The 25,804-nt window shown below is 40.6% G+C and overlaps 1 protein-coding gene and 1 non-coding gene across 5 annotated transcripts; one reads left to right on the forward strand and one right to left on the reverse strand.

The window, feature by feature from the left end:
• Window positions 1-1,757: 1,757 nt before the first annotated feature.
• Window positions 1,758-13,301, reverse strand: DUT (deoxyuridine triphosphatase). 4 transcript variants are annotated; one of them, XM_027554073.1, is made up of 7 exons: window positions 13,179-13,301; window positions 12,057-12,195; window positions 9,891-9,982; window positions 8,230-8,274; window positions 3,031-3,105; window positions 2,794-2,864; window positions 1,758-1,883 (listed from the first exon to the last, which is right to left on the reverse strand). In XM_027554073.1, exons 1-7 carry the CDS (start codon window positions 13,255-13,257, stop codon window positions 1,827-1,829), a joined length of 558 nt encoding a protein of 185 aa, XP_027409874.1. In that variant the 5' UTR covers window positions 13,258-13,301; the 3' UTR covers window positions 1,758-1,826. The 4 variants fall into 4 exon arrangements, with proteins under 4 accessions (XP_027409874.1, XP_027409875.1, XP_027409873.1 ...); XM_027554074.1 differs by lacking the exon at window positions 13,179-13,301 and adding an exon at window positions 12,890-13,032; XM_027554072.1 differs by lacking the exon at window positions 13,179-13,301 and adding an exon at window positions 12,745-13,031.
• Window positions 13,302-16,521: 3,220 nt separating this feature from the next.
• On the forward strand, window positions 16,522-16,653 carry LOC113900530. Its single transcript, XR_003513170.1, has one exon. It is a non-coding gene; the product is annotated as a small nucleolar RNA SNORA72 (small nucleolar RNA).
• Window positions 16,654-25,804: the final 9,151 nt, after the last annotated feature.

Raw genomic sequence — 25,804 nt, forward strand, 5'->3', positions numbered from 1 at the left:
CTACCACTTGGAAGACGGAAGACACCGCAGAGAACATGGGCTTTGAAGCCATAGGACCCATTTTAATAGTAGTCATTGTTAGCTGAAATGTCTCTGAGCCTGTTTTTCTCACCTATAAAATAGTGTTTGTATTTTTTCTATTCTCCACAAGCATGTTATGAGAAAGAAAAGAGCAGTTTGTGAGTGCTTAACAGTGGACTTAACATTAAGCTAAGATGGAATCTCTTAGCAGTCACATCAGTCTTCAACTGTTACTACGTATTGGTCAGAGTTCAGAGAACCGGACTCTAGCTAGTTTAGCAGAATTTATTTAAATTTTACTGACTTCAGAAATAATTTATACCATAACCCAGTAAACACGTGCACACATAAGTATGTAATTCAAATAATCTTCACAGAAATTACCTATCTGACCTGTTGTCCTCTGCTGTATTTCTGTTCAGTATTTTTTAACACTAGTTATGACACAGAGTTAATTTCATGACTCACTGATGAACTGTAACCCATATTTCCAAAGTAATGGAAAATACTATTGATACATTGCAGAGTATAACATGGCCTAGGGAAACACTGGAAGGACAGGGAAAACAAACTCTAACCCATGCTTCCAAAACTGGGCAGCCAAGAGTTGCCAGCTCCAGAGCATTCCGTCTGTATGACCCCCACCTACAAAATGACGGCTCCTGAGCTTCACACTAGGGCATCTGATTGACAAAGCCTAGCTGACACCCAAAGTCCTGGTGCAGAGGGGTTTGGGAAATGCAGTAATGGAAAGCACACCAAAAACTGCAATAGATGGTGTTAAACCAACTCATATGGCTGAGACAAACTTACTCAGATACTTGGATAAACCCAGTGGTCTAGGCATACCTCCTTACATCTATTTATCTGTACTAAATTGTGTATTTTCTTGGACAGCCTATTACTGCTACTTCAGTGAGGCAAATTCACAGTACTACAATTTACTTGTGTGCTTAGTCGCTTAGTCGTGTCCGACTCTGTGACCCCATGGACTGTAGCCCGCCATGCTCCTCTGTCCATGGAATTCTCCAGGCAGGAATACTGGACGAGCTTGCCATGCCCTACTCCAGGGGATCTTCCCAACCCAGGGATCGAACCCAGGTCTCCAGCATTGCAGGCAGATTCTTTACCATCTGAGCCACCAGGGAAACCCCAACAGAATGAAATTCAGAGCAATAAACCAAATGGAGATTCCCAACTCACATTTCCTTTCACAAATACACCTGTACCCAGTTAACCTGGGGTCTACCAAAAAGGAAGATTTTAAAAAAAGAAAAACAGGGAAAATTTAAAAAAATAAACCAAGGATTCTCTTCTTCCCAACTTCACAAATAATCTTAAGTTTAGAAAAACATTTTTTATATCACTGAAGGGAAGAATTAGCAATAACTTTTTACTGTTAATTAAATTTATGTAATAATTTGTATCTGTGAGAATTCAAATTTATTAAATGAAATGCATTGCTTATGATATTCAAAGCATTTTAAAAATAAGTTACTTAAGTGGTAGTATATAACAAATTAAATAATACAGATTTGGGGATAATTGATGTGCATTTAATTTAAAAAAGAAACTGCATGAGTTCACAAACAGATTTATATAACCACTTAATGCAGAAAAACACAAGGAAGTAGGTTTCTACAGGATCCCAACAGAGGTACCCTTTCCTTAAGCATAAGAAAACCAAATACTTTTAGAAGCTGAAGTGTTAAGTTTACAGAAATGCAAAACACCAAAACAGTTTAAGCAAAGTCTTTATTTTCAAGAAAAAAGTACATTCTCATTTCCTGTTCTTGGCATAAGTTTTAATTACTTCCAGTGGAACCAAAGCCTCCTGAACCCCTTTCAGTGTCATCTAAAACCTGAAAAGACATAAAGATAGTGAGCCATATAGTTAATTTTAGATCCTCTTTCAGGTCTCTCCAGCTTCTAATTTGTAAAAGTTTTATTCTTGCTATACCATTCCTTCAAAAAGGAGATTACAGAAAATTAAAATTTTTAAAATGTTCCATAAAATACTGAATAATACCAAAAAGCTAAGGGAATAGTAGAATTTCACAGTCTATTTAAATGGTTTATTATTCAAACTAATGCTATATAATAGCCATGGAAAACATTTTAAGAAGTTCTACAACTAAGATTTTAATTTTGCTTAAAATAGGACTAGTCAAATATTCCACTACAGATGGTCTCCAACTTAGAATGGTTTGACTTGTGATTTTTTAACTTGATGATGGTGTGAAAGTGATATGCATTTGGTAAAAACTGTGCTTCAAATAATGAATTTTGACCTTTCCCTGGGCCAGTGATATGTGACGTGATCCTCTCGTGATGCGGGGCAACGGCAGCGAGCTGCAGCCGCCAGTCAGCCATGCCATCACAGGGTGAAATGCTGACACAGTTTCTGTGCTCATACAACCATCCTATTTTTCACTTTCAGTACAGTATTCAATAAATTACACGAGATATTCAACACTTTATTATAAAACAGGCTTTGCATTAGATGACTCCGTCCAACTAGGTTAATAAGTGTTCTGAGCATGTTTAAGGCAGGCTAGACTAAGCTATGATGTTCAATAGGTTAGGTGTGTGAAGTGTATTTTCGACTTAAGATTTTTCAATTTACAATGGCTGTATCAGGATGTAATCGCATTGTTAAGTTGAGAAATATCTGTATTTAGTTACCAATAGCATATTCGATCCTCAAATTTTTATTTTTCCTTCACTGAAGACGTTATCATGTATTCCCTACTCAGCTTTTATGATACTTACTTGAACTTCCTCTATTTCTGGATAAAATATCCGTTCACAAATGAGCTGTGCAATTCGATCACCCTTTTTGACTTTAAAGGAAAAAGACAAAACAATTTATTACTGATTCTTTATTGATGCATTCTCTGTATCCTGCCTCACACAGTACAATGAGAATCAGAGGAGTCAGTATGTGCTATTTAGACATATTTAATACAAAACTCATTACATTGATGTGATTAGATATATTTAACATACCTTCAAACTTCTCTTTGCCAAAATTAAACAGGACAACACCAACATTTCCTCTATAATCTTCATCTATGACACCAGCTGGAGAAAAGAAAAATGATCTTAGCTTAGTGTATGGTACTTAAGGGTATATAATTACCTCAAAATCATTCCTATGTAGCTCTAAAAGTTTTATCCTTACAATGAATATGTGAATCTTGCTCTGCTACTATGTAAAGCCTCAAAGCTAAGAAATGATATTACTAAAATGCAAATGTACTTAGTCGCTCAGTCGTGTCTTACTCTGTGACCCCATGGACTATAGCCTGCCAGGCTCCTCTGTCCATGGGGATTCTCCAGGCAAGAATACTACAATGGGTTGACATGTCCGCCTCCAGGGGATCTTCCCAACCTAGGGATTGAACCCAGGTCTCCTGCATTGCAGGTAGATTCCTTACCAAATGAGCCACCAGGGAAGCCCAAAATTCAAATAAGAATTTTGAAAGTGGTCCTAATTTTCCAACCTGTCATCCTTACAAATGGTGACCATTACCTACTCTAACTTGGGAGTAGGTGCTTAGCATCTCAGCCAAGTCATCCTTAACTACTCTCTCCCAGTGCTACTGTCTATCTGCTGCATACCTGCCAAAAGGACTAGGAGAAAATTATGATTTGGGTTTCAAAGGCTTTTCCTGGTAGCAGCTTCCCACTAATATCCAGACTGAAATATGATTGAGTCATAAATAAAAATGTCAAAAAGCCAGAAGATCTGTGGTGGAATAAGTCAATGCTGACACTGTTAAGCAGCAGTCTAGCAAATATCAGAACACTCCATTTTTATAATGAAAATGGAGCTGAACTGTTCACTTCACATTCTTCTTCTCCTTTCCATTTGAGCTACCATCCTTTCTTAAGAGCATGATCTCTCAGAAGACATTAGCACATAAGCTTAATAATGAGTGTACTTTTATACACAACTGTGTAATTAGAACCTGTTTGAGATTATAAACACAAAAGCAGCAAATTTTTGCAGGAGAGGATCTTGAGCCAGGGCCCTGCCACAGCCCAGAGAAGTACATCTACCCAACTTGCTAGCATTTATCTTTGTACCAAGAATCCAAAACCTTCCCATAAACACAAGCACAGATAATGTAGGTGCACCAGGTCTTCTCATTTACTTTTTAAAAATTAAGACAAAATTCACAAGTCAACATTTTTTTAGTGTATTCAGCACTGTGAAAACATGACCACAATCAATTTTTGAACATTTTCATTATCCCAAAAAGAAACCCCCTAGCTATTAGCAGTCACTTTCCTATCCCTATCTTTCCCCTCAATGCCTATTTCCTTTTATACATGTTAATTCTTTCCCTTCAGTTTGTAAAATGCTAGATAGGATTCATGTGAATCTAATTAAATGCAGCTCCATGTCATATCTTACATCTTATTAATACCCCACTTCTCTGGGGGAACAAAAAAACTCTTATCAAAGAAGAAAAAAAAAAGAATCAGGAATTTAGTTCAATGGGTACTAATGCTGGTTGGCTAGACTCATAGTTATTTGAAGGTCAATTGAAAAAAAAAAGTTGGTTTTATTTTTTTCTTTTTTAGAACAAGAGTAAGCATTCACTTTCAATATTCTCATATAGGGAAAAAAAGGCAAAATTAAAAAAAAAAAGTTCCACCACAGGGAAATATATGCAGAAAAGCTAACATTTTAGATTCTTCCAGTGGATTACTATAGAAGTTTAGATGAACCCCTGTGCTTTATGAATGAATTAGTAGGGCTAAGTGAAACTGAACTTAAAATACTTCTTACAAGGTTCCTGACATAAGATTTAAGAGTTTGAATTACAGATAAAACACTTTTTTAAACAGTGAGAACAGTGAGTATAAAACTGGCTGAAAGTGGTTCATATCATGTCTAGACTGAAGGAAACAGTCTATTCTTTTCTGGTTCTACATCAATAAAACTTTGACCAACTCAAAGAATACTGAAGCCTGGCCTCTTTCCCCCCACTGCCAGTTGATCATTAACTTAGTCCTTGATATTTACTCAAAGAATGGATATAAAGATAGGGCCAGCTGTTTTCTATATTATCTAGATGCAGAAAGTTTCAGCTGCAGGAATGGCTCAGATCAGAGTTAAGGAAGGAACCCCTCAGCAGCAGGTCATTCCCTGCCTCCCATGCCGGAACAAATGACCACAGGAAGCTCTGGCATCTCCAAGTGGGAGTGCTCAGGCTAGCACTCATTCACCTAGAGTGCCTTAGATAAAGACCATGTGTGCTGACTTCTGAACTCACTCCTTTACTAAAAAATTTTAGAGTACCCAAACAGTACAAATACATATAAAGTAAAACCTAATAATACTTCCCAACTCTCCCCCTCAGGCAGCCACATATTTTACACATTTTTTCCACCTAAAATAGTACAGCTATCCTTTGAGAGTAACATATCTGAATCTTAGTCATTCTTTTAGATCCAAGATATGGAAATACAGCACCATGATTCCTATGTAGCTATTCTCTTACATAATCATCAGACATTCAGGTCGTTTTTACATTTTTCCTATAATAATCAAAACAGTCCTTTACATATGTCCTTGTGTATTACTGTATTGTATTCTCATCAAATAGTTTCAAAAAAAAAAAAAAAGCACTTTCCTGGGCTGAAAGGTGTGTATATTTAAAATTTTAATGGATATTGCTAGATAACTTTGCAAAGAAGGTATAGCAATTCAAATTTCTATCCATGATATTTAAGAATGCCCACTTCCAAGCTCTCTTACAATACCAAATTGAACCAATGTTTTTAATTCTGGCCAATATGATGAGTAAAAGATGGTATTTCATGGATTTATTTACATTTCCCTGATGACTAGTGAGGCTGGGCTTTTTTACCTCTATATGTTTGTTCCATATTTGCATGTCCTCTTCTATATCTTATAATCAGTTTTTTCCCCCCTTATCTGTTTGGATATTTAACTCTTCTTCATATGACTTGCAAGTATTTATTTGTTTACTTTATGGTACCTTCTACAATTCCCAAACACTCTCTTTTTTGTAAAGGCCTTGCTATACATTTGTAAAGGAGTCCTATCACACATATGCTTGGATGTCTTGAATTCCTCAAAGCCAGGTGATCTACCTAGACTGAAAGAAATTAAGTCCTTTCAAGTCAACTAGAATGTATGACAGAAAAAATGGTTCTTAATTACTCCTTTTTTAAAAGCATGAATGCCAACAGTATTTTAAAAAAACTAATAGTTCCAAGTTCATTTATTACTTGTTATTCAAAGGCAAACTGACCGTCAAAGAAAATACAAGACATTCCTTTCGTACATAAGGGACATAAACATCAAGGGTATTTCTCTTCATGAGAAAGCAGAAAGTATTTTGAAGTTATCACTGGAAAAATCATGCATTGGAACTGGCAGAGTGATTAACTGACTTCAGGCAAAAGTTTTACTGTGTCAAGACTTTGGCATGTCATTTGTTGGAAACCTTCTTTACTGAAAACTATCCACACCTACCAGATGTGAATTCTGAACGGAATCCTGCATACTCAACTTTTCCCTTTGACCCTTATTTACAGCCTGGGATTTCTAACAATATCCCTCTTCTGAAATAAAAACTGTGGCCAACTATGATAAATGTGTGCCTAGGAGACATTTTTAAGATACTCTGCATCCAAGAACACACCACAATGTGACTGTGTGAATAATACCACAGGAACCACCAGGCAAACTAACTTTCCATTGCTTTTACATGAATTTTTTTCAGAGGATTGTTTTAAATAGAGCAAAAGTTAGTAACAAAGTCAGAAAAAGTTTCCATGTTAAAAAAAAAAATCATAGAGGACAGAAAATATGTACCAAGCAGTGTTAGTGCTTTAGATACATTATAATTCAATCCTCCTATCTTTCAGGGCAAGCACACTAATTTTCATTTTACAGATAAGGAAACTGAGGCTCAGAAAAGTTAAGCAGTAACTAGCTAGTTAGTGACAAAGTAGAGCCCAAATCCAGTTGTTCCAAAGCCCATGTTCCTTTCATAACCCTCTGAAATTTATTTTAAAATACCATCTTTTATATCCTTAAGTTATTGTCTTAAGTGACCATACTGCTGCTGCTAAGTCACTTCAGTAGTGTCCAAATCTGTGCGACCCTGTAGATGGTAGCCCACCAGGCACCCCCGTCCCTGGGATTCTCCAGGCCAGAACACTGGAGTGGGTTGCCATTTCCTTCTCCAATGCATGAAAGTGAAGTCACTCAGTCGTGTCCGACTCTTAGCGACCCCACGGGCTACAGCCCATCAGGCTCCTCCGTCCATGGGATTTTCCAGGCAAGAGTACCGCGGTGCCACTGTCTTCTCCGAGTGACCATACTAGACCTTGTAAAAATATTCTTGAAAGTCAAGCATAAATTAGCCCAGGGAATTCTCAACCCCAGAGGGCTGTCCATCTCCGTTGAGTTATATTCAGCTCCTCTTCAGTCTCTAAGAGCTATTTTTGGGCTCCTGTTTTACCCCACAGCACCACCTAGTGATAGCATGGGGAGATGGCCCAGGGACAGGCCTCAGCCAGAGGGAACAGTAAGTTAATACAGGGCAGAGCTAGGTTGGTAGACGGACAGGGCAGAGTGATCCACGGCATTTAACTGCAGTGGAAAGAACAAGGGGATTGGAATCATATGGATGGATTTCAGTTTCTCAAGAGGCAACTTGGGGCCATTTCTGAGTCAGTTTCCTAGTCTATTAAAAAGCAGCTTCATATAAAAAAGGCAGGAGGTGGAGAATTTAACATACTCACTCATCTGAGGGCTAAGAGGCCTTGTGAGAGAAGCACTAACTGCAATTGCTTAAATAATGATATAAAAGCATTTCCTTTCCTTGTAATAACAAACTTCCTTCTGTGAACAGTCATTTTTGGACTAAATGCAGATTATCACTAAACCAAGGCAAAATCCTATCTGTCAGATAGTGTCTAGCTTGTGAGTAAAATAACAACATTTCACATAATGGTCATTAAAAAAGTAGACATACTCAAATAGCATTCAAAACTGTATCATAATCATCTTTTACTTAGGGACAGAAATTTCTAAAAGGCAAGATACAACAAAAATCATTTTCTTTTCTTGATAAAAATAAAATCTGTCATTTGATTACTGCAAAAACAAAATAAACACTTGTAAATATTTACAGAATAAAAATGTAAATATATTACCTCCTACATCTATGAAGTGTTTTGCTGCCAAGCCAGAACGAGGAGCTATAAAACAAACAAACAAAAATAAATTGACTATCTTAAGAAGGGCAATACTGAATAAAATTGACACAATCTAAGCATGCCACTCTCATCCCTATAACATCTGTATCTTAACCTTAGCAGACAGTTCTGAATTAAAAATGTATTTATCACATTGTACGATCAAAGTAGAAAAGTTTGGAAAAATATTGACAAGGTTTAATTCAAAACCAACTTAAACCACTCCAGCATGTCTTTAGGCAACTGAGGATAAGTGTTGAAGCTGTGGTCTGCAGGAAAGAAATGGAAAGTGAACAAGTGGTGAAAACCGTGGACAATGCTGTCCAGATGTTTGATCACAAAGGGAGGATGGAAGCTGGAAGGGACATGGGGCAGAGGAAGGGACTTTTAAGATAGGAGATCCGTTGCAGTATGGGTAAGAAGGGGAGGGGCATAAACCCAACCAGAGTAGCAGAGGTTAACCTTGAACTTGGGACTCCTACTCATAATTCAGATGCCAAAAGACAAATCTGAATGAAACAAATGAACCAGAGTAAGAAGCTAAGTTATATACCTTAACTCTTGCTGACTTGAGCAACAGGCCTACAATTAATTATCCTAATTTCTAGTATTTTATTCCAGAGTAACTTAAATCAGGCACTTTGTTGGTAAATGCTACCCCTTCCTGCCTTCACCGTTATTTCACCTCATCTCCTGATCCACACCCCCCCCCCCCGCCCCAATACACTAAAAATGCCGTCAGTGCAGCCAAAAAGAGTTCAAATGAGAGAGAGCTCATTTCAGTTTTCTTTTAAAGGGTCAAGTATCAGCAGTTCTCAGACTCTGGCTAACAAGATCCCCCTGGGATCACAGCTCCATTTGCTCCTTTATGTTTACTCTTAAGTCAGTCAGCAAGTAATTAGACTCTTGAAAAGAAGTTTTAAACTCTTTCTACAGTGATAACTGACTCGCTGCAGGAAAAAAAATCAAACCCGCATTTTTTGGTTTGATTTTTAGTTGGCTTGCCCTGCATTTTATCCTCTCTCCTCCCACGATGAGGCCTTTTCCTCTAGTGCACTGAAGAGCATCCCTTACCTAGAACACCTCATGGGAGGAAACCCAAGGGGGAAAGGCTAAGGGCCTGATATTCTCAGGGCTTAGAAACTTTACTTATGTTGGTGATATAAGATGCCATGTGCCATTATCTTAACCCTGCATCTTTATTCTTATAAAACAAATAAACATCTTCACAAAGAAATCTGACTTCATATGCCATCTGATCCCTGAGGGGAGAATTGGTTACCACTGGAAAAACCACCAGTTAAACATCGCCTATATTTTCAGTTTTTCTCACAGTGAACAGTTGTGAGAACAACCTCCTAGGCTAATGTGAGTGTCCTAAAACCTTAAGTAAGGAATCTGGGGGAGGAAGAAAAGCAAAGAGAGGCAAATGTAGCTACATAAAGGAAAGTTTTCAAGTGATTGCAACTGCCCTCGCAGCTGGCATGTCTTTATTTTAGGACACAGTCCAAGCAATATCCCTTCCCTCATTTATACACCCCAAATTTTAAACCAAGAAGAAAGAACTGATCACAAGGGAAGAGCATGACAAATAGTTATCTGTGTCTCAAGTCACTTACCCACTCTTCCATAGCACCCAGAAGGAAGGGCTATCTGAATGTCAGTTTTCACAAGCACTTTCTCCATCGGTGGTACTGTGTAATCATAGGCACTAGGAAAATAGTGAAAGATAACTGGTATTTAGATATAGTAATTCTCTAAGCATTCTTTGGTAAAAGAGGTGACAACCTGTAAACGTATTTTCCTTTGAACAAAATTGTGTTGGCAAACTGAGATAATTTTTTAGCAGGAGAGGGCTGAAAGGCAGACTTTAGAAGGTATATGATTCACTAACATGGTACAAAAAAGATAAAAGAATGAAGAAAGAAAGGCAGATAATAGCAAATAATAGCTAATATTTATTAAGCCATTACTCTGTCCCAGGTACAGTTCTAACTGCTTTGTACAACTCATTTTATTCTCACAACAATCCTCTAAGCATTAGGGAAAATGTCCAGAAGGAAGGGAGAAAAATGGGTGGGGAGCAACATGAAAGGGGGGAGGGGTATGTTCAGCTGTGCTGCATCTGTTCTGCACTTGCTAGTTGATCAGGCTTACCAAGCGGTGGCTGTGATCCTCACTTGAACTTCACTGGCTGAGGGAGAGAGGTAACCACTGTGAACAGGTCCTAGAGATGGACATTACTGAGGAGCTGATCCTCTAAGGTCCACCCACATAATGCTGCTACTCTGCTGCTACTGTAGCCCCCTCTTTGCTAAAAATGTAAGAGATTTTACAATAAGCAGAACTGGAAGTTACTTTGGAGCCCTTAAGTAAGACTAGTAAAATGCTGCTGTCTTTACTTCTTTCATTGGAATTTCCTCTCTTGATATAGTTTAAACGCTAATTTATTGAAGAGATGAATTATGTCCACGTCAACATAGAAAGTCTTCTGTGTTTAACAGGAGGATGCTTATCAAGTACCCTAAATTAAGGTCTCTTCTTAGACTCACAACAGTGCCCAGCTGTGGTGTAGTCAATCTACATCACTATTTTTATTCATGAAATAAGGGACTGAATTGTACCTCATTCAGCTGCATCATTCATACCTCACTTTTTCCTTCTTTTCTCCCACTATCATCATATACTCCTCTCTCCTCTTTTCCTGTACTTACAACTTATACCAGTGGTTCTCACACTAGAATTACCTGGGATGCTTTAAAATAAATCCTAAGGCTTGGGAGTTAGTCATGTAATAAACACCGTCTCCCCTCCAGTATCACTTTTCACCTACCTTAATGGTTTGAAGAAGTGGGGACAGTACTCAAGGGGGTTAAAAAACAAACAAACAAACAGTGGATTCAGGGTCAAAAATTCTATTATGTTCAAGCCCTTGGGCAATCAAGTCATCTCTTCACAAACCCCCACATCCGTAAAAAGTAACACTCATCTACTTCAGGATTGCTATATTAAATAAAATAGCACATGGGACAGCTTTTAGGATAGGTAAAAAATGCTGTACAAAAGAGGTGGTAGTATTAACTAACATTCCTGCTTTTCATATTCAGACTTCTGGCAAGTTCTTGGGGGGAACTTAACTTACTAACCCTTAAAGCAGAAGCAACTTCCACTAATCTTTCCTGGGTATTTTATTACCTAACAACCTTGGCTCCCAGCATGGCTTTTCTTTCTACTGACCACAGTACCACTCTCAGGCCACTACTTGAAAGCCAAAGACGGCCTTCTTCATCTCTACCTTCCACTTGGAAAGTACGCAAAAAATGTTGCAAATAAAATAACACCTGGGCGGTCATTTATTGCTATTTACTATTCCACAATCTGCCCAAATCCGTACTGAATTTATGCTAAAGAGGAAAGCTAAAATTTTCAACGTTAGAAAAAGGCAGGACTTTCGTGGTGGTCTAGTGGTTAAGACTCCAGTCTTCCACTGCAGGGGGTGCAGGTGCCATCCCGGGCTAGTGAAACAGGATCTCACGAGCCACGCTGTGGGCCCCCACTCCCCAAAAAGGCAAAAACCCTATATAATGCAAAATGCGTTTGTTTCTGCACTTTTCAATGACGGTTTCAAATTGTAGCCGCAATCGGGCATGTAAGCTAACCTGAGAGCTCTATCACTCGGAAATTGGGACTTCTCTGCGAGAAGTCCGGACGATGGGACACAAGGCGAGCCTCCTGGCCCGGGCCGGCCTTCCCCCGGGGCTCGGGTGGACAGAGTGCCCACTCACCTGTACAGGTCGTAGCCCGCGGCGCGCGCGGACCCCTTGGTGGGGGCTGTGGCGTGCTCCGAGAGCCGGGCAAAGCGGAGGCGCATATCGCCAGCCTCCGTGGCCCGGGCCCGCTTGCTGGGGGAGACGACCTGTGCCTCTTGAGAGCAGGGCATGGCAGTGTAAAACGTGGGCACAAGACGGAGCAGGGGGAACAAGAGAGAGAGAAAGAGAGAGAGCGCGGATGAGCTCTAAACTTCCCGCCAACCTCGTCCCGCCCCCGTTCCCGTCCCCTCCCCCCCGGACCAACCCACAGTCAGTGCTGAGAAGGGAGATAGGACTCAAATTTGGGGCTGGAAATCTTTCTCAGAAGACAGATTTGGGAACGGAAAATACGGAGCCTCTTAAAGCTTTGTATACTCAGTGCCTAGATCCAAAACCAGTGGCAGCTTCTGTGGCCTTTCCCTCATCCCCAAATAGAAAACCACTCCCCTTCCCTATGAGGGGATTCGAATGGACTGGCTCCCGCGCCGCTAAGGCCGCGCGCACTCCCACTGGCCCCCTCCGCCTGAAGCCCGACAACTTCCTCTGGTCCAGCCTCCCGCTCGGTGCCGGGCGCGGGGGCCGCCGGCCGGGCTCCCTGCCTCCCCCCGCCTTGGAAAGCGTGTGCTTCCAGCCTGGGCCCCGACATTACTGGAGCCGCGGCCACCTCGGCTCAGATTGCGGCCGCTGGAGAGCAGCCGGAGCGCCGGGAGCAGCACGGATCCCCGCGGGGTGGGGTCCAGGGGCGGGCCTGGCCGGGAGAGCCCCGCGGCCTCCGCCCCGGGCCGTGCGTGGCGCGCGCTGTTAATCACCGAGCGGAGCAAAGACGGAATGAAGTGGTGGCCGAGCACTGGGCGAGGGCAGAGGGAAGTCATCTGCCCGAGTTTGGGTGCAGCTTGGCGCCCCTCGTGCAGGCGCGCGCCAGCCCAATGACCTCGGAAGCAGTAACTGCCGCCGTCTGACGAGGGGCGCACGGAGGCGGCGCCTCGACAGCCCTCTGGCTGGCCCAGGCTCTCCTGGGAAGCTGCGCGCTCGAGGTCTCGAATCTCGCGGTCCCCTGCGGCCGCCTTTAACTCACCCTCTCCCTCTCTCGACTCTCACCTTTCATCTGGCGCCGGCTCTCCGAGGTCCGGGCCCTGCGCTCGGCCGGTTTACCTGGGGCGGCGCCGCCCGCCGCCATGACTCGCCAGGTTCCAGTCTCAGGGCACCTCCCCACCCCCTGCAAAAGGAACGGAACCGCATCACGATGCCGGTGACGGCCACCTCGCTCAGTGCTGCGCCCTAGGCGATGGGCAAGGCAGCGAGTTCAATCTCCTTCCAACACAGTGCAGGATGGGATTGTTGTTTATTCTCAGAAGGGCTGGGGATACCAGAGTCTTGAGGATAGCCCGGGGACATCTCAGTTGAAATCTTAGCACTCTTGGATGACCCAATAGGAGCACAGAGGAGAACCACTGTGGCTGTGACTCTGATTCGAACAAAGGTCCTGGGCCACGCTGGTGTAATTTACAGTGGGGATGAGTAAATAACTTTTCAGGTAATTGTAAACTGATTTTTCTAGGGTTCAGGTATCTTCACTTATGTCTGGAACTGACGGTAAAGTCTCAAATTGTAATGCATTTTGTCAAAAGAAATACAAACCTGTAGGGCAGTTAGGAAAATGACAAAAATGTTAGGGTATTGTTGGGGAAGTTTTCAGACTTCATTGCTTTGCCTTTCTTTACAATCCCCACCTTTTCAGTCTCTTAATGGCTCTTCCTCTTAAATGTTGGAATTCCTCTGGAAGAGATTATGGGTTATGCTCTATATAGTCTTCTCCCATGGCTTCAAATATCTATACTCTGAGGACTTACCAAATTTATATCTATAGCAACGTGATCTAGGACTTCTTCAATGGTCTCTAGAGCCATCATATGGCTCACTTCTGTTGCTCAGGGCCACAGTTCTAGACCCACCAGCCTTTCCTGCCTGCAAGTCTGTACACATCTTTCCTTGATTTATGCCGTTTTAAGTCTCACTCATCTGAGAAAGACTCACCCTGATAAACAACTAAAGTAGTTACCCTTTTTTCCCTTCACCACCATTCTAGCACACTTTTTTTTTCTTCCTAGTCACACAACTTCTTGCTACAGGCAGTGTCTCTTCTGTGTATTTATTTTCTCATTCATTGTCTATTTGCTGTAGTGGACATAAGCTGCATAAGGGCAAGGACCAAATGTGTCTTCATTCACCGTTGTATTCCTGGGGCCTGGTTTAGTGCCTGGCTCAAAGTGTTGCTTGAGAACTATTTGATATATGAATGAGTGATAAGAGATCTCATTCATTATATGAATAAATGATAGATCTCAGGTTCCATCCAGACCCTGCATATGATCACTTATCAAAGTCTTAAGATTTTTCTATTTTTTCCATTCTTTTACTTTTTAATCAAAAGGTTTTTTTCTCCATATAATGCTTTTTCAAACCTACAATGAACAACATCAATCCCTTCCCAGTCCCTCCATGAATACCATCTCTCAGCTCTCACTCCTCAGGGGCAATACTTTAACTATTTTTTTGACTTTCTATTGGAATTTACCTCCCCACCTGTTCCCAAATTATACGTTGCTATTTAAATGGCATAGAAATTACCTCTGTGGATTAGAATAGTTGAGGATTAAGTCTTTTAACCTCCTCTCCACTGCTTTCTGTTCATAGTTTTGTAATGATCTTCTGTATAAGTCAGCAGCTAGTATTTACATTATCATGACTAGTAAATATTGACTGTGGGGACAATATATGATTATTTCTTTTTTTTACACCTGTCACCCTCAAGTTAATAATTGCCTTGTTTTTCTATCTTTTTATTGGTGATGGTGTTTTTGCTTCACCCACTGCTTGTTTATTCCAAATGTTCCAGAGGATTCTATACCTCAAACATCTATCACTTCAGATGAAACACTGAGATGTAAATCTCCAATCAGTTCCAATTTTCCTTCCCTCACTCTGTTCTCTTGCTCTGATCTGCACAAATGATCTAGTCCTGCTGAATAGCTGACATCCTGGGACTTCACTTTGTGCCTGTCTTATTTATATTGGAGTCCTGGTCTTATGGATCTAGTATTTTCTTAGTTTACTTCCTCATTTTGCTGAAATACTTTCTCTAGTAATTTTCTAAGTTTGCATTAAAGGTAGTTTGAGTCTACATATTCTAAAATACAGTAACTGTAATGTTTCCCTTTACCCAGGCCCACACAAAAATCTCACTTCGTTCATGAAACTTCCTTAGAGCCAGTAATAAACTCTGCCTTATCTTTTATAACACTTACCGTATCATTCATTAGCCATATACTCCCATTGTGCAATTATCTCAAGTACATGCATTTTATCTTTCACATTAGTTAGAGTCATAAACTTTTATGACTCCTTCAAAGCACCTACTTCAGTGTTTTACACAAAAATGATTTGTTTGGCTCCTTGTAATGCCTAGGACCAAGGAAGTATTCAGCTATTTCTTCTGTTAATGTGGAGACTGAAAGTTTTATTAATGTCACTTTCCATCTGAGTTTATTTTAGATTGAAAAGAGAAAAGGGCATAATCCAACTGAAAAAGAGTAACAGATTAGGGATCTGAACCACCAAGCATTTGACGAATATTCCTTATGACAACTGAAAAATAATTTTATGTAAAATTATATACACCTTAAATTCAGGATACTACAGTAAAAAAGAACTAGATATATTCTAGCCATAGTTTATTTCATGCCATATGTTTATCAGAATATAATTATCTTATCAGTCATGGTGATGATTTACTTAAGTCTTGTGCCAACGTGAACCTACTGAGGATGCAAGTCTGTATTCTGTAAGCAAAGTTGTCCTTTCTATCTTTGCTATCTTAGAGATTTTTCACTTTTTAATAAGGACATACATGATGACTCCTTTTATTTCAGGTATATTCTAAGTGTTTTATAAATATTAACTTATTTAATCGCAACAGCCAGAGAAAACAAGTGCTGTTACTATACCCATTTTATGGCTGGGGAAATCAAAGCACAGAGAGGTCAAATAATTTGCCGAAGACCACACAGCTCACAACCAGAAAGAGACAGAGCTAGGATTCAACTTCAGGTTGTCTGACTTCAGCTGCTCTCTAGGTTTAGGTATGCCTAATGAGACTATGAAACTCTTCTTAGTACTGAGCCTGGCTGTGTTCTCCAGGTCTGGGAAAGATGTGTGTAAAAAATTAACCAGGCATTCTTAGTGTCACAGTTGATTGTGCCCACCTTATTGAAACATTTCTTCACCAAGCCACACTCTGGTTTCCTTCCCATCTCGCCTACTGTCTTCTCAATCTCCTTTTTGTAGCCTCTCCTCTTTTCAACCTTTTCTCTTGCTCAAGATAAAAAGCCTTATAGAGTCTTTCTTCCTCCCTCTTTCAGATCTTTCCTTATCCAAAAATAGTCTACGAATATTCTTGCTGTTCTGATTTCCTAATAGTCGAGGCAGGCTAAACATTCACTATATTAAGACTATGCATGTGTCCCCAGATCTACTTCTTTTCCTAAGTCTGGTTTTATAAATGCTGGTGATAAACCAAGTCTGATTTATATGATGCATCTTGTGTGTGAAATGTCTGTGACTCTAGGTATCTGATCAATCTTGAGAAATGGTAGCACGGCTAGTGTGACAATGTTTGAAGATAACCGTTGCTAGTTTGATGATTGCCAGTTGCCATTAAATGAATTGTAAATTTTTAAAAAAATAAATAAAAAGTCTTCTAAGCACTACCTAATGTTTTACCCTATTTGATTTTTCTTCATAGCACAATACTATATGAAATTATGTACGTACTTGTTTCACATGTATGTTTCTTGTACTAGCATGTAAGTTCCATAATGTTTCAGATCAGATCAGATCAGTCGCTCAGTCGTGTCTGACTCTTTGCGACCCCGTGAATCGCAGCACTCCAGGCCTCCCTGTCCATCACCAACTCCTGGAGTTCACTGAGACTTACGTCCATTGAGTCAGTGATGCCATCCAGCCATCTCATCCTCTGTCGTCCCCTTCTCCTCTAGCCCCCAATCCCTCCCAGCATCAGAGTCTTTTCCAATGAGTCAACTCTTCACATGAGGTGGCCAAAGTACTGGAGTTTCAGCTTTAGCATCATTCCTTCCAAAGAAATCCCAGGGCTGATCTCCTTCAGAATGGACTGGTTGGATTTCCTTGCAGTCCAAGGGACTCTCAAGAGTCTTCTCCAACACCACAGCTCAAAAGCATCAATTCTTCGGCACTCAGCCTTCTTCACAGTCCAACTCTCACATCCATACATGACCACAGGAAAAACCATAGCCTTGTTTAAATTTATCTTAATTTGGGTTCCTTTAAAATACTCTGTTTTCTTTTTACCTCTTCTTGCCATCTTTTAAATTTTATTATTAATTTTGCTTAAATTTATTTATTTTATTATTTCAGTTTTACTCTCTGATTCTGTTGTTTTAGATAAATTAAAACATGCATGCTTAATCCATCATTTTTTAAGATCTAAAACAAAATTATTATCTTTCTCCTGGATAGCATAGGGAACTTAGAATGCTTTAACTCCTTAATTTTTTTTTTTTTTTTTGGCATACATCCTATTATTGTCTAGTATTTTAAATGCATCTTTTCTTGAAATCTGATAAGCATTATTACTACTTTTTACAGTCATTTAAAAAAATGTCTGTCCATACTTTCATCACTTTCTTTGCTTTTCTTTCTGCATCTCAAACATCCTCTCAAATCTTAGTCTCAGATTACCATCCTTTTGCTCAAACTTTCCATGTAGGTGAACTTTCTCAGTTTGGGTTAATTTAAACAAAACTCTTGAACTCTTCTTCAGGGGTGGTGCATTCTTTGACAGTTATTCAGGAATGGAAAAGGTGAGAATATTAATGTGAAAGTATCATAATGCCCCATAACTGCACAATTCTGTAGCTGAATTTAGAACATCTGATTGTGGACCAAAATAGCTCATTTATCATGCCACACTTCACCTTGGCTAGAAATATGTGCAAGCCAAAAAATAACAGAAGCCATACTTTGAGTTATGGTACTCAAATTTACAACTTCCCCTTTATTTCAAGCCCAGAGTTTTTTTCATTTAGGACAAGAACCAGTTAGCCTGAAGATGGTGAGTTGTAGCCTATCTTTTGTAAAAGGGGAATTAGAATAAAGGAGATGGAAAAGAACCAGTATACAGGCAGATCAGTTTCAGTAAAAAGTATATGTGGCTCAGTGGTAAAGAATCCGCCTGCAATGCAGTAGACACCAGTTTGATCCCTAGTTCAGGAAGACCCACTGGAGAAGGAAATGGCAATCTACTCCAATATTTTTGCCTGAAAAATTCCATGGACAGAGGAGCCTAGCAGGCTACAGTCCAAGGAGTTGCAAAAAAGTCGGACATGACTTAACAACTAAACAACAACATATGTATAACTATCTAGAAATTCATTCTTTTAAAATTGTTTGGTCCCTAATGCCGTCAAGAGGACTCCTGGAATGTCTTTTGTTCCCCTGGGAGTATCTATTTGAAAACACTAAACTACCATATAGCTTATGAAACCCACAAGGCTATTCCTACAAGGCCCTTGGGAAGAATGCAAAGATCAGAAAAATATATGTAGCCTTTCAATTTCATAAAACCAGCACATGGATCTTAAGAATGCAAGTAGCTCAGAAGATTGACACTAAGGTGAGTGACTGTTAAGACACAATAAGGAACTCGCCAATAGTCAACAAAAGCATTTATTGCTACAAAACTACTTTGGACTGACTCACACATTACTTCCACAAAAGTTCAAGGGAATCAGAATAGTTAACATACAAACTCAGAACTATGCACTGAGTTCTCACTATACACTGAGCACACGATCTGTTAATTAACATAATCATGAAAAGCTGACTCTGAATTATGCCATTGTGTGTAGGAGTACCAGAAGGTGAAATTTCTGTGATTACAGCTCAGAGAAGGACTATTGTTATTTCATTTTAAAGCATCATCAACTTTTCAGGAAGCAAATAAAACAGATGGCTTAAGAGCAGGGTACACGTGAGAATCGTTTAAAAAGCTTGGTCAAATGCACATGTCCAAATCCCACTGCACACTGACTAAGAATTTCCAGGGTGATTCTTGTTGCCCACACTTAGTTAGGCACCACTGCTTTAGGGAATTTATTTCTAGAAAATCTGTTGCAGTCAAGACTTGCTGGAAAGAATTTCTTCACATTTAACCAATATTACAAATTTTACCAAACCCACTGTACTCTAGATCATTTTAATAGAGATTCCATTACCTTATATATAGAGGCAGGTCCTAGGTCTTTGTTCTTAATGATAAATTTGTAGTATAATTTTACTAAGAAAATTTGCAGACCAAGCATCATTCAGAATATCTGCTTGTTTCTTGGTTAAGCCATATAGAGGCCATTAAAGCTGGTCACAAAAGGTGCCCCACCAACAGATAGGACTAAAAGGCTGAAACTTACTGTAGAATGTAAAATGAAAGTTTAACCAACAAGAAACTTGATATATTTGACAATTTTGATTGCAAGATTAGGCAAAGAAGAAAGGGTTAGAGGAGGGTGGACTATATGGACTAAACTGTACAGTTGTCCAAGAAATAAGTCAGCTTTAGACTTGCACTGTCTCTCTTGACTCACATGATCTCTTTCAAATCATGTCTCCCTCTTTCATCTTTGAAGAGCACCTGATTGCACTGGGAAATTAGCTATATAATATATTGTCATGTAACTATCCCTGCTCACTAGCCCCTGGTTCAGAAATTAGTTGTATTATCCATTCTGGCTGGAGCAGCAGAACCGGTTTCATCCCAGCAAACTGACCGGTTTTATCAGCAGGGCAGTGTAAGTGGTCAACACTGCAAGACTTTATAAACCAACCAGTATATTGCTGTTGTTCAACATGTTTGGTGATGAAGCCCTGGGAAAATTCTGCTGACCAGTCCCTCCAAGGAATCTTTTCGGGTCATTTTCAGCAGTATTCACTAACCTTCCACTTTGAACTCTGGCAGGTCCAGAAGAGGCACTTCAGACCTTCTGATATTTATAGGAGCTTAGTTTGAAAACTAAGCTTACTCCTTGGGAGAAAAATTATGACCAACCTAGACAGCGTATTGAAAAGCAGAGACATTACTTTGCCAGCAAAGATCAGTCTAGTCAAGGCTATGGTTTTCCCAGTAGTCATATATGGATATGAGATTTGGACTATAAAGAAAGCTGAGGGCCAAAGAATTGATGCTTTTGAACTGTGGTGTTGGAGAAGACTCTTGAGAGTCCCTTGGACTGCAAGGAGATCCAACCAGTCCGTCCTAAAGGAAATCAGTCCTGAGTGTTCATTGGAAGGACTGATGCTGAAGCTGAAACTCCAATACTTTGGCCACCTGATGCAAAGAACTGACTCATTTGAAAAGACCCTGATACTGGGAAAGATTGAGGGCAGGAGGAGAAGGGGACGACAGAGGATGAGATGGCTGGATGGTATCACCGACTCAATGGACATGAGTCTGAGTGAACTCCAGGAGTTGGTGATGGACAGGGAGGCCTGGCGTGCTGCAGTCCATGGGGTCGCAGAGAGTCGGACACGACTGAGCGACTGAACTGAACTGAGTTGAAAATATTGCCGTTTGTAGACCCTTGAACAATAGAGTGATAGTTGACAAGAGTTTGGGGAGCAAGAATTACTATGATGACCTAGATATTTGAGAGGCTGGAGAAATTGAAAATTTTCTATTGTGTTAATCCAAGCTTGAGGTGATGAAGACTGTGTAAGTTTTTACATTGCTGCTGTAACAAATAACCACAGCAAATTACCTCAGTGGCTTAAACAATACAAATTTATTATCTTCAGTTCTTTAGTTAGGAAGTCTTGCATGGGTCTTACAAGGTAAAATCAAGGTGTTGGCAAGGTTGCAATCCTTTTTCGAAGAGGGAACCCATTTCCTTGCCTTTTCCAGCGCCCGGAAGCTGAGCACATTCCCTGCCTGTGACCTCCACCCTCGATCTTTAAAAACAGCAGCAGCGGGTTACTCCTCATGCTGCTATATCTCTAGTTCTCTGATCGTAGTTGGGAAAGTTTCTCCACTTTCAAGGACTCATTTGGTTAGACTGGACCCACCCAGATAATCCGGGATAATTCCTCTATCTCAGAGTTAGTAATCTTAATGACATCTGCCAAGTCCCTTTTACCATATAAGGTAATACACACATTTTCCAGGGGTCAAAGCGTAGATGTCATTGGGGGCCATTACTATGTCTATCATAAACACCTAGAATGGATATTTTAGACAATTAATAGGACTTCCTGTTCAGCTGGATTGATGGCCCAAAGTGTTGATTTGGTAGGCTTCCGAGGTGGTGCCGTGGTAAAAGAATCCGCCTGCCAATGCAAGAGACACAAGAGACGTGGGTTCGATCCCTGGGTCAGGAAGATCTCTTGGAGCAGAAAATGGGCAATCCACTCCATATATTCTTGCCTGGAAAACTCCATGGACAGAGGAGCCTGGCGAACCATAGTCCATGGGGTCACAAACAGTTGGATATGAATGAGCACAGTAGCAGCAGAGTCAATTTGTTATGGAAATAGGGTGGAAGAGGTAGGAGAAGATCAAGTGTTAGTTGTTCGGGTAACTTCACCCCTGTTCAACCAGTCTAAGACATATGAAAGTCTGGCTGCCTGCTGCCTTTAAGGGAACCACCTGGTTGTTGTGAAAGCATGGGTGTCTTGTGGAAGCTTCCAGATCTGAGATCGATAAGCCTTACGAAAGCAGACCTTTCCCCCCCACCCCAAATGTTCCCAGGGATAGGATTAATATCTCACCTTCTCTGAGAGCATTGATGCCTCTCCCATTGGCACCCAGTTGCCAGAAAGCATCTGCCTCTTTTTTCTCCTCTTCCCTCACACGGGCCTGGCCTTGGTCAGGCTTACTCCCTGGATGGAGCAACGGAAGGGTGCAGGGTATGGAGAATGACTGCGGATGCAGAAATCGATGCTGGGGCCACACTGGAATTGGTCTGGGAGTGGAGGATCCACGGGGTACTTGATTTGGGTGGAGGTGAATGGTGTGGCCATCATTCTGAGTAGAATGTGAGCACCACAGTCTTTCTATAACACTGAGGGTGGCTCCAGGAAAAAGGATGCCTAGTTAAGACACTACCTCAGACAGTTCTGATCTCTTTATTTCTCAGTCTTGTTGGTTGCACCTGATTTCCTCCATGACATTAAACAACTGCTGTATGATTTTTCTGTTGGTAGCACACAATTTTTCCAAATTAAAAAAAAAGAAAGACAGGAACAAAAAGGTTATGCTTTTCATCTGTGTCTGTGTAAACAAACCCAGTAATTACCATAACTCAAATTGCTGCTGAAACTCTCCATGTTTTAATGTGCACACGGTTGCTCTTGCTACTAAATCTCTGCATATATCCTGGGAAGTTAATCCTGAATTAGGAAACAGAAAAACTGATTAAAATAAAACTGGGCCAAGTCCATGATTTTTATATTCATAAGATTCAAAATTTCTGTGAGGAAATGTGCAATGCAAATTGAATTATCTTCCAGAGTAATAATAAAGAAGAAACCAAGACAATGGTAAAATATGGGCATCCATGCAGAGAGATGTATGAACCAGGCTTGCTGTAGTTTGGCTGATTGTAATTTAATATTCTGTCCTTCTGAAACAACCTGTTCTAACCTGGCTGCAGAAACTCAGTTCTCTTCAATATGAAGTGAACATTACCTAGTTTTGATGTGGCAATATTTCCTCAAATTCTACACTTTTATCAAAAGAGGTTTTTCACTGAACATTGTTAGTACTCACAAGTGTTCTAATCGCTGTCTTTCCCGATTGCCTTTAGGATAAAAGAGCAATTGTACATGTTCAAAGAAAAGACAGAAGGGTGAAAGTTGACTGTTTTTGTGCCTATTGGCATTGGGTAGGTGAAACTGAGTATTAAGGAAATAATGTAGAAAATTCAGGTCTCCACATTTTCTTTTAATCTTTAATCACTGAGTCAGATCTGACTCTTTTTGAGATTCCATAGACTGTAGCCTGCCAGGCTCGTCTGTCCATGGAATTTTCCAGGCAAAAATACTGGAGTGGGTTGCCATTTCCTCCTCCAGGGGATCTTCCTGACCTAGGGATCGAGCCCATGTCTCCTGCATTGGCAGGTGGGTTCTTTACCACTGAGCCACCAGGGAAGCCCTTTCTTTTAATGAATTGGGCTAATTTTCAGGTCTCTACTATGTATCTTTCTTTATTCCCTCTGTATCCAGTCTTATCCCTCTTTGTCCTGCTTTCTGTCTGGGGAGGCTGACCTGTAGGGACTTCATCAATGAGCTCTCTTGCTCTCCAGCGGCTTGCTTTTGGGTTTGGCAATAGAGAACCCCAGCAGGAGCTCAGAGGTAGAGGGGAGGGTAACGTCAGAGCTCCTCTGGGTGGCTGTGTCACTCCACTGAAGACGGCTGCTCTTGTTATGGCTGCCCTTTCTCCAAGCTCTGGAAACTGTTTTCTCTCCCTTTCCCTTCAGGCCTAGCACTGTTATAAGCTTCAAGATACTGTACTCCCCTGTGTGGTTTTGGTTTCCCATACCTTGTGAAACCTTTATAAATACCCCTTTGGTAAACACTCCTCAAATTTTTCCAACTTGACTGAACTCTGTTTCATATTTCAACCCTTACAGAGACAGAATCTGATTCACCTAACGTTGTATCTAAATTCTTTTCACATCCTGGGGTCCACCAACATCTCTTACCAGAACTGCTAAGTAATCTTGCTGCATCTACTTTTTAATGCTCAAAATCTAAAAGCGTCTCATCACAAATATAATAAAATCCAAACTCCCCACCATGACCCAGGGCCCTTTATATTCAGACTCTTTAAAAAAAATTATGTATTTATTTACTTTTGGCTGTGCTGGGTCTTCATTGCTGTGCAGACTTTTCTCTAGTTGCAGAGATCGGGAGCTAGTCTCTAGTTGTGGTACACAGGTTTCTCATCGTGGTGACTTCTGTTCTGCAGTGCGTGGGCTCTAGGGCACGTGATCTTCAGTAGCTGTGGCTGCTGGGCTCTGGAGTACAGGCTCAGTGGCTGTGGGGCATGAACTTTGTTGCTCCATGGCATGTGGGATCTTCCTGAACCAGGGATCAAAAACGTGTGTCTCCTGCATGGGCAGGCAGATTCTTTACCGCTGAGGCACCAGGGAAGCCCTAATCAGACTCTTAACATTCAGCTTCAACTCGAGTCACATTCATCTCATAGGCTCTGCTGCTGCTGCTGCTGCTGCTGCGTCGCTTCATTCTCTTTTGTCTAAGGACCTTTGTCTATGTTGGTCACTCTGCCAGGGGTGTTCTGCTTCCTGCTCTTCTTATGGTTAGCACTGTCAAAGACAAAATAATGAATCAGTGAGGAGGTGAATTTTATTCAGGCTGTTGCAATAGGGGAAACCCTCAGATCTGAAGATTGGAGTATACATTAATTTTGCTGTCGTTGCTATAACAGACCATTGCAAAACTGGTGGCTTTAAAGAATAGAAAGCTATTCTATTATAGTTCTGCAGGCCAGAAATCTGAATTGAATCTTAGCGTGGCTAAAATCAAGATATTGGCAGGACTGTGCTGCCTATGGAAGGTCCATGCGAGACTGATCCCTTCCTTTTTCCCACATCTAGAACTGAGTTCCTTGTCTCATGGTTCCTTCCTCTGTCTTCAAAACCGGTGATGTAGTATTTTTTCTCTGACTCTGTTTCTATCATATGGCTGCCTTCTCTTTTATCTACAGTTGTCTCCTTCTGCAACCCTCCTACAAGGATACTTGTGATTCTACTTAGGGTCCAACCAGATAATCTGGATCACTGTCTCACTCAACCTCATTAACAACATCTGCAAAAGCCCTTTTTCTGTGAAAGGTAACATATACATAGATTTCAAGGATTAGGACATGAATACCTTGGCGGGCTCTTATTTAGCCTACTGCGCCATGTCTCAGGAGGGGGATTGTACTAGATTTTATAGGAAGGAGCAGACAAGTTACAGGTGGAGTCATTTATAGTTGGGATTGTTTTTTTTCAATCAAAGAAAGCTTCAGTGAAACAGAAAGTGTTTATCTGGTTTCAGGGGAACAAACAATTCTAATCTTGGTTAATTATTCATGAGACAAGAAAGTTAGAGATCTCTGACTTTTGTCAACAAAAGGGGAATGGTCTGGGTTTGGCCTTGTCACCAAAAATGGGAACCACTTACAAATCTTATGGGAGTCATGAGAAAGAGTGGACAGCAAGCCTTAGCTAAGCTTTGTGGGGAGTGATGGCTCATTACAGGCAGTCATTTTCTAGAACACAAAAGGATGGGGAAATTGGAGAAGAAAACACTGAGATTTCTTAATCATCATTGTTTTCTAGTATCCAAGGGGGTCACATAAAAGTTCAGCACTGTTATCATCTTCTCATCCTTAAATCTATTTTCATAGATGCCCTCCCTCCCTAAATACCCTGTGTAAGTACTGCCCTTTCTGTTATTCTCTGTCATGCTTTTCTCTTTATTTCCTTCACAGTATTTTTTATAATCCATAATTATTTTGTATGCTTGTTTGCTTGTCTCTGTGTACCATAAACTTTTTGAGGCCAGAGAAGATGGTTATTTTAAGAGCTTAGAACAGTGTGTCTGCATATCCTTAGAGCCTGGCACATTTTGGT

This window comes from Bos indicus x Bos taurus, chromosome 10, assembly GCF_003369695.1.
Source record: "Bos indicus x Bos taurus breed Angus x Brahman F1 hybrid chromosome 10, Bos_hybrid_MaternalHap_v2.0, whole genome shotgun sequence".
Taxonomy (NCBI): Eukaryota; Metazoa; Chordata; class Mammalia; order Artiodactyla; family Bovidae; genus Bos; species Bos indicus x Bos taurus.

Bases quoted from the DNA above. Each gene is read 5' to 3' on its own strand.
- DUT (XM_027554071.1), bottom strand. From the start codon at position 12,952: ATGACTTCCCTCTGCCCTCGCCCAGTGCTCGGCCACCACTTCATTCCG. The intron at 9,983-12,056 runs GTGAGTGGGCAC...CTATTTTCCTAG, and splicing joins GCGGGCTACGACCTGTACAG to TGCCTATGATTACACAGTAC. The intron at 1,884-2,793 runs GTAAGTATCATA...ATGTCTTTTCAG, and splicing joins CAGAAATAGAGGAAGTTCAA to GTTTTAGATGACACTGAAAG.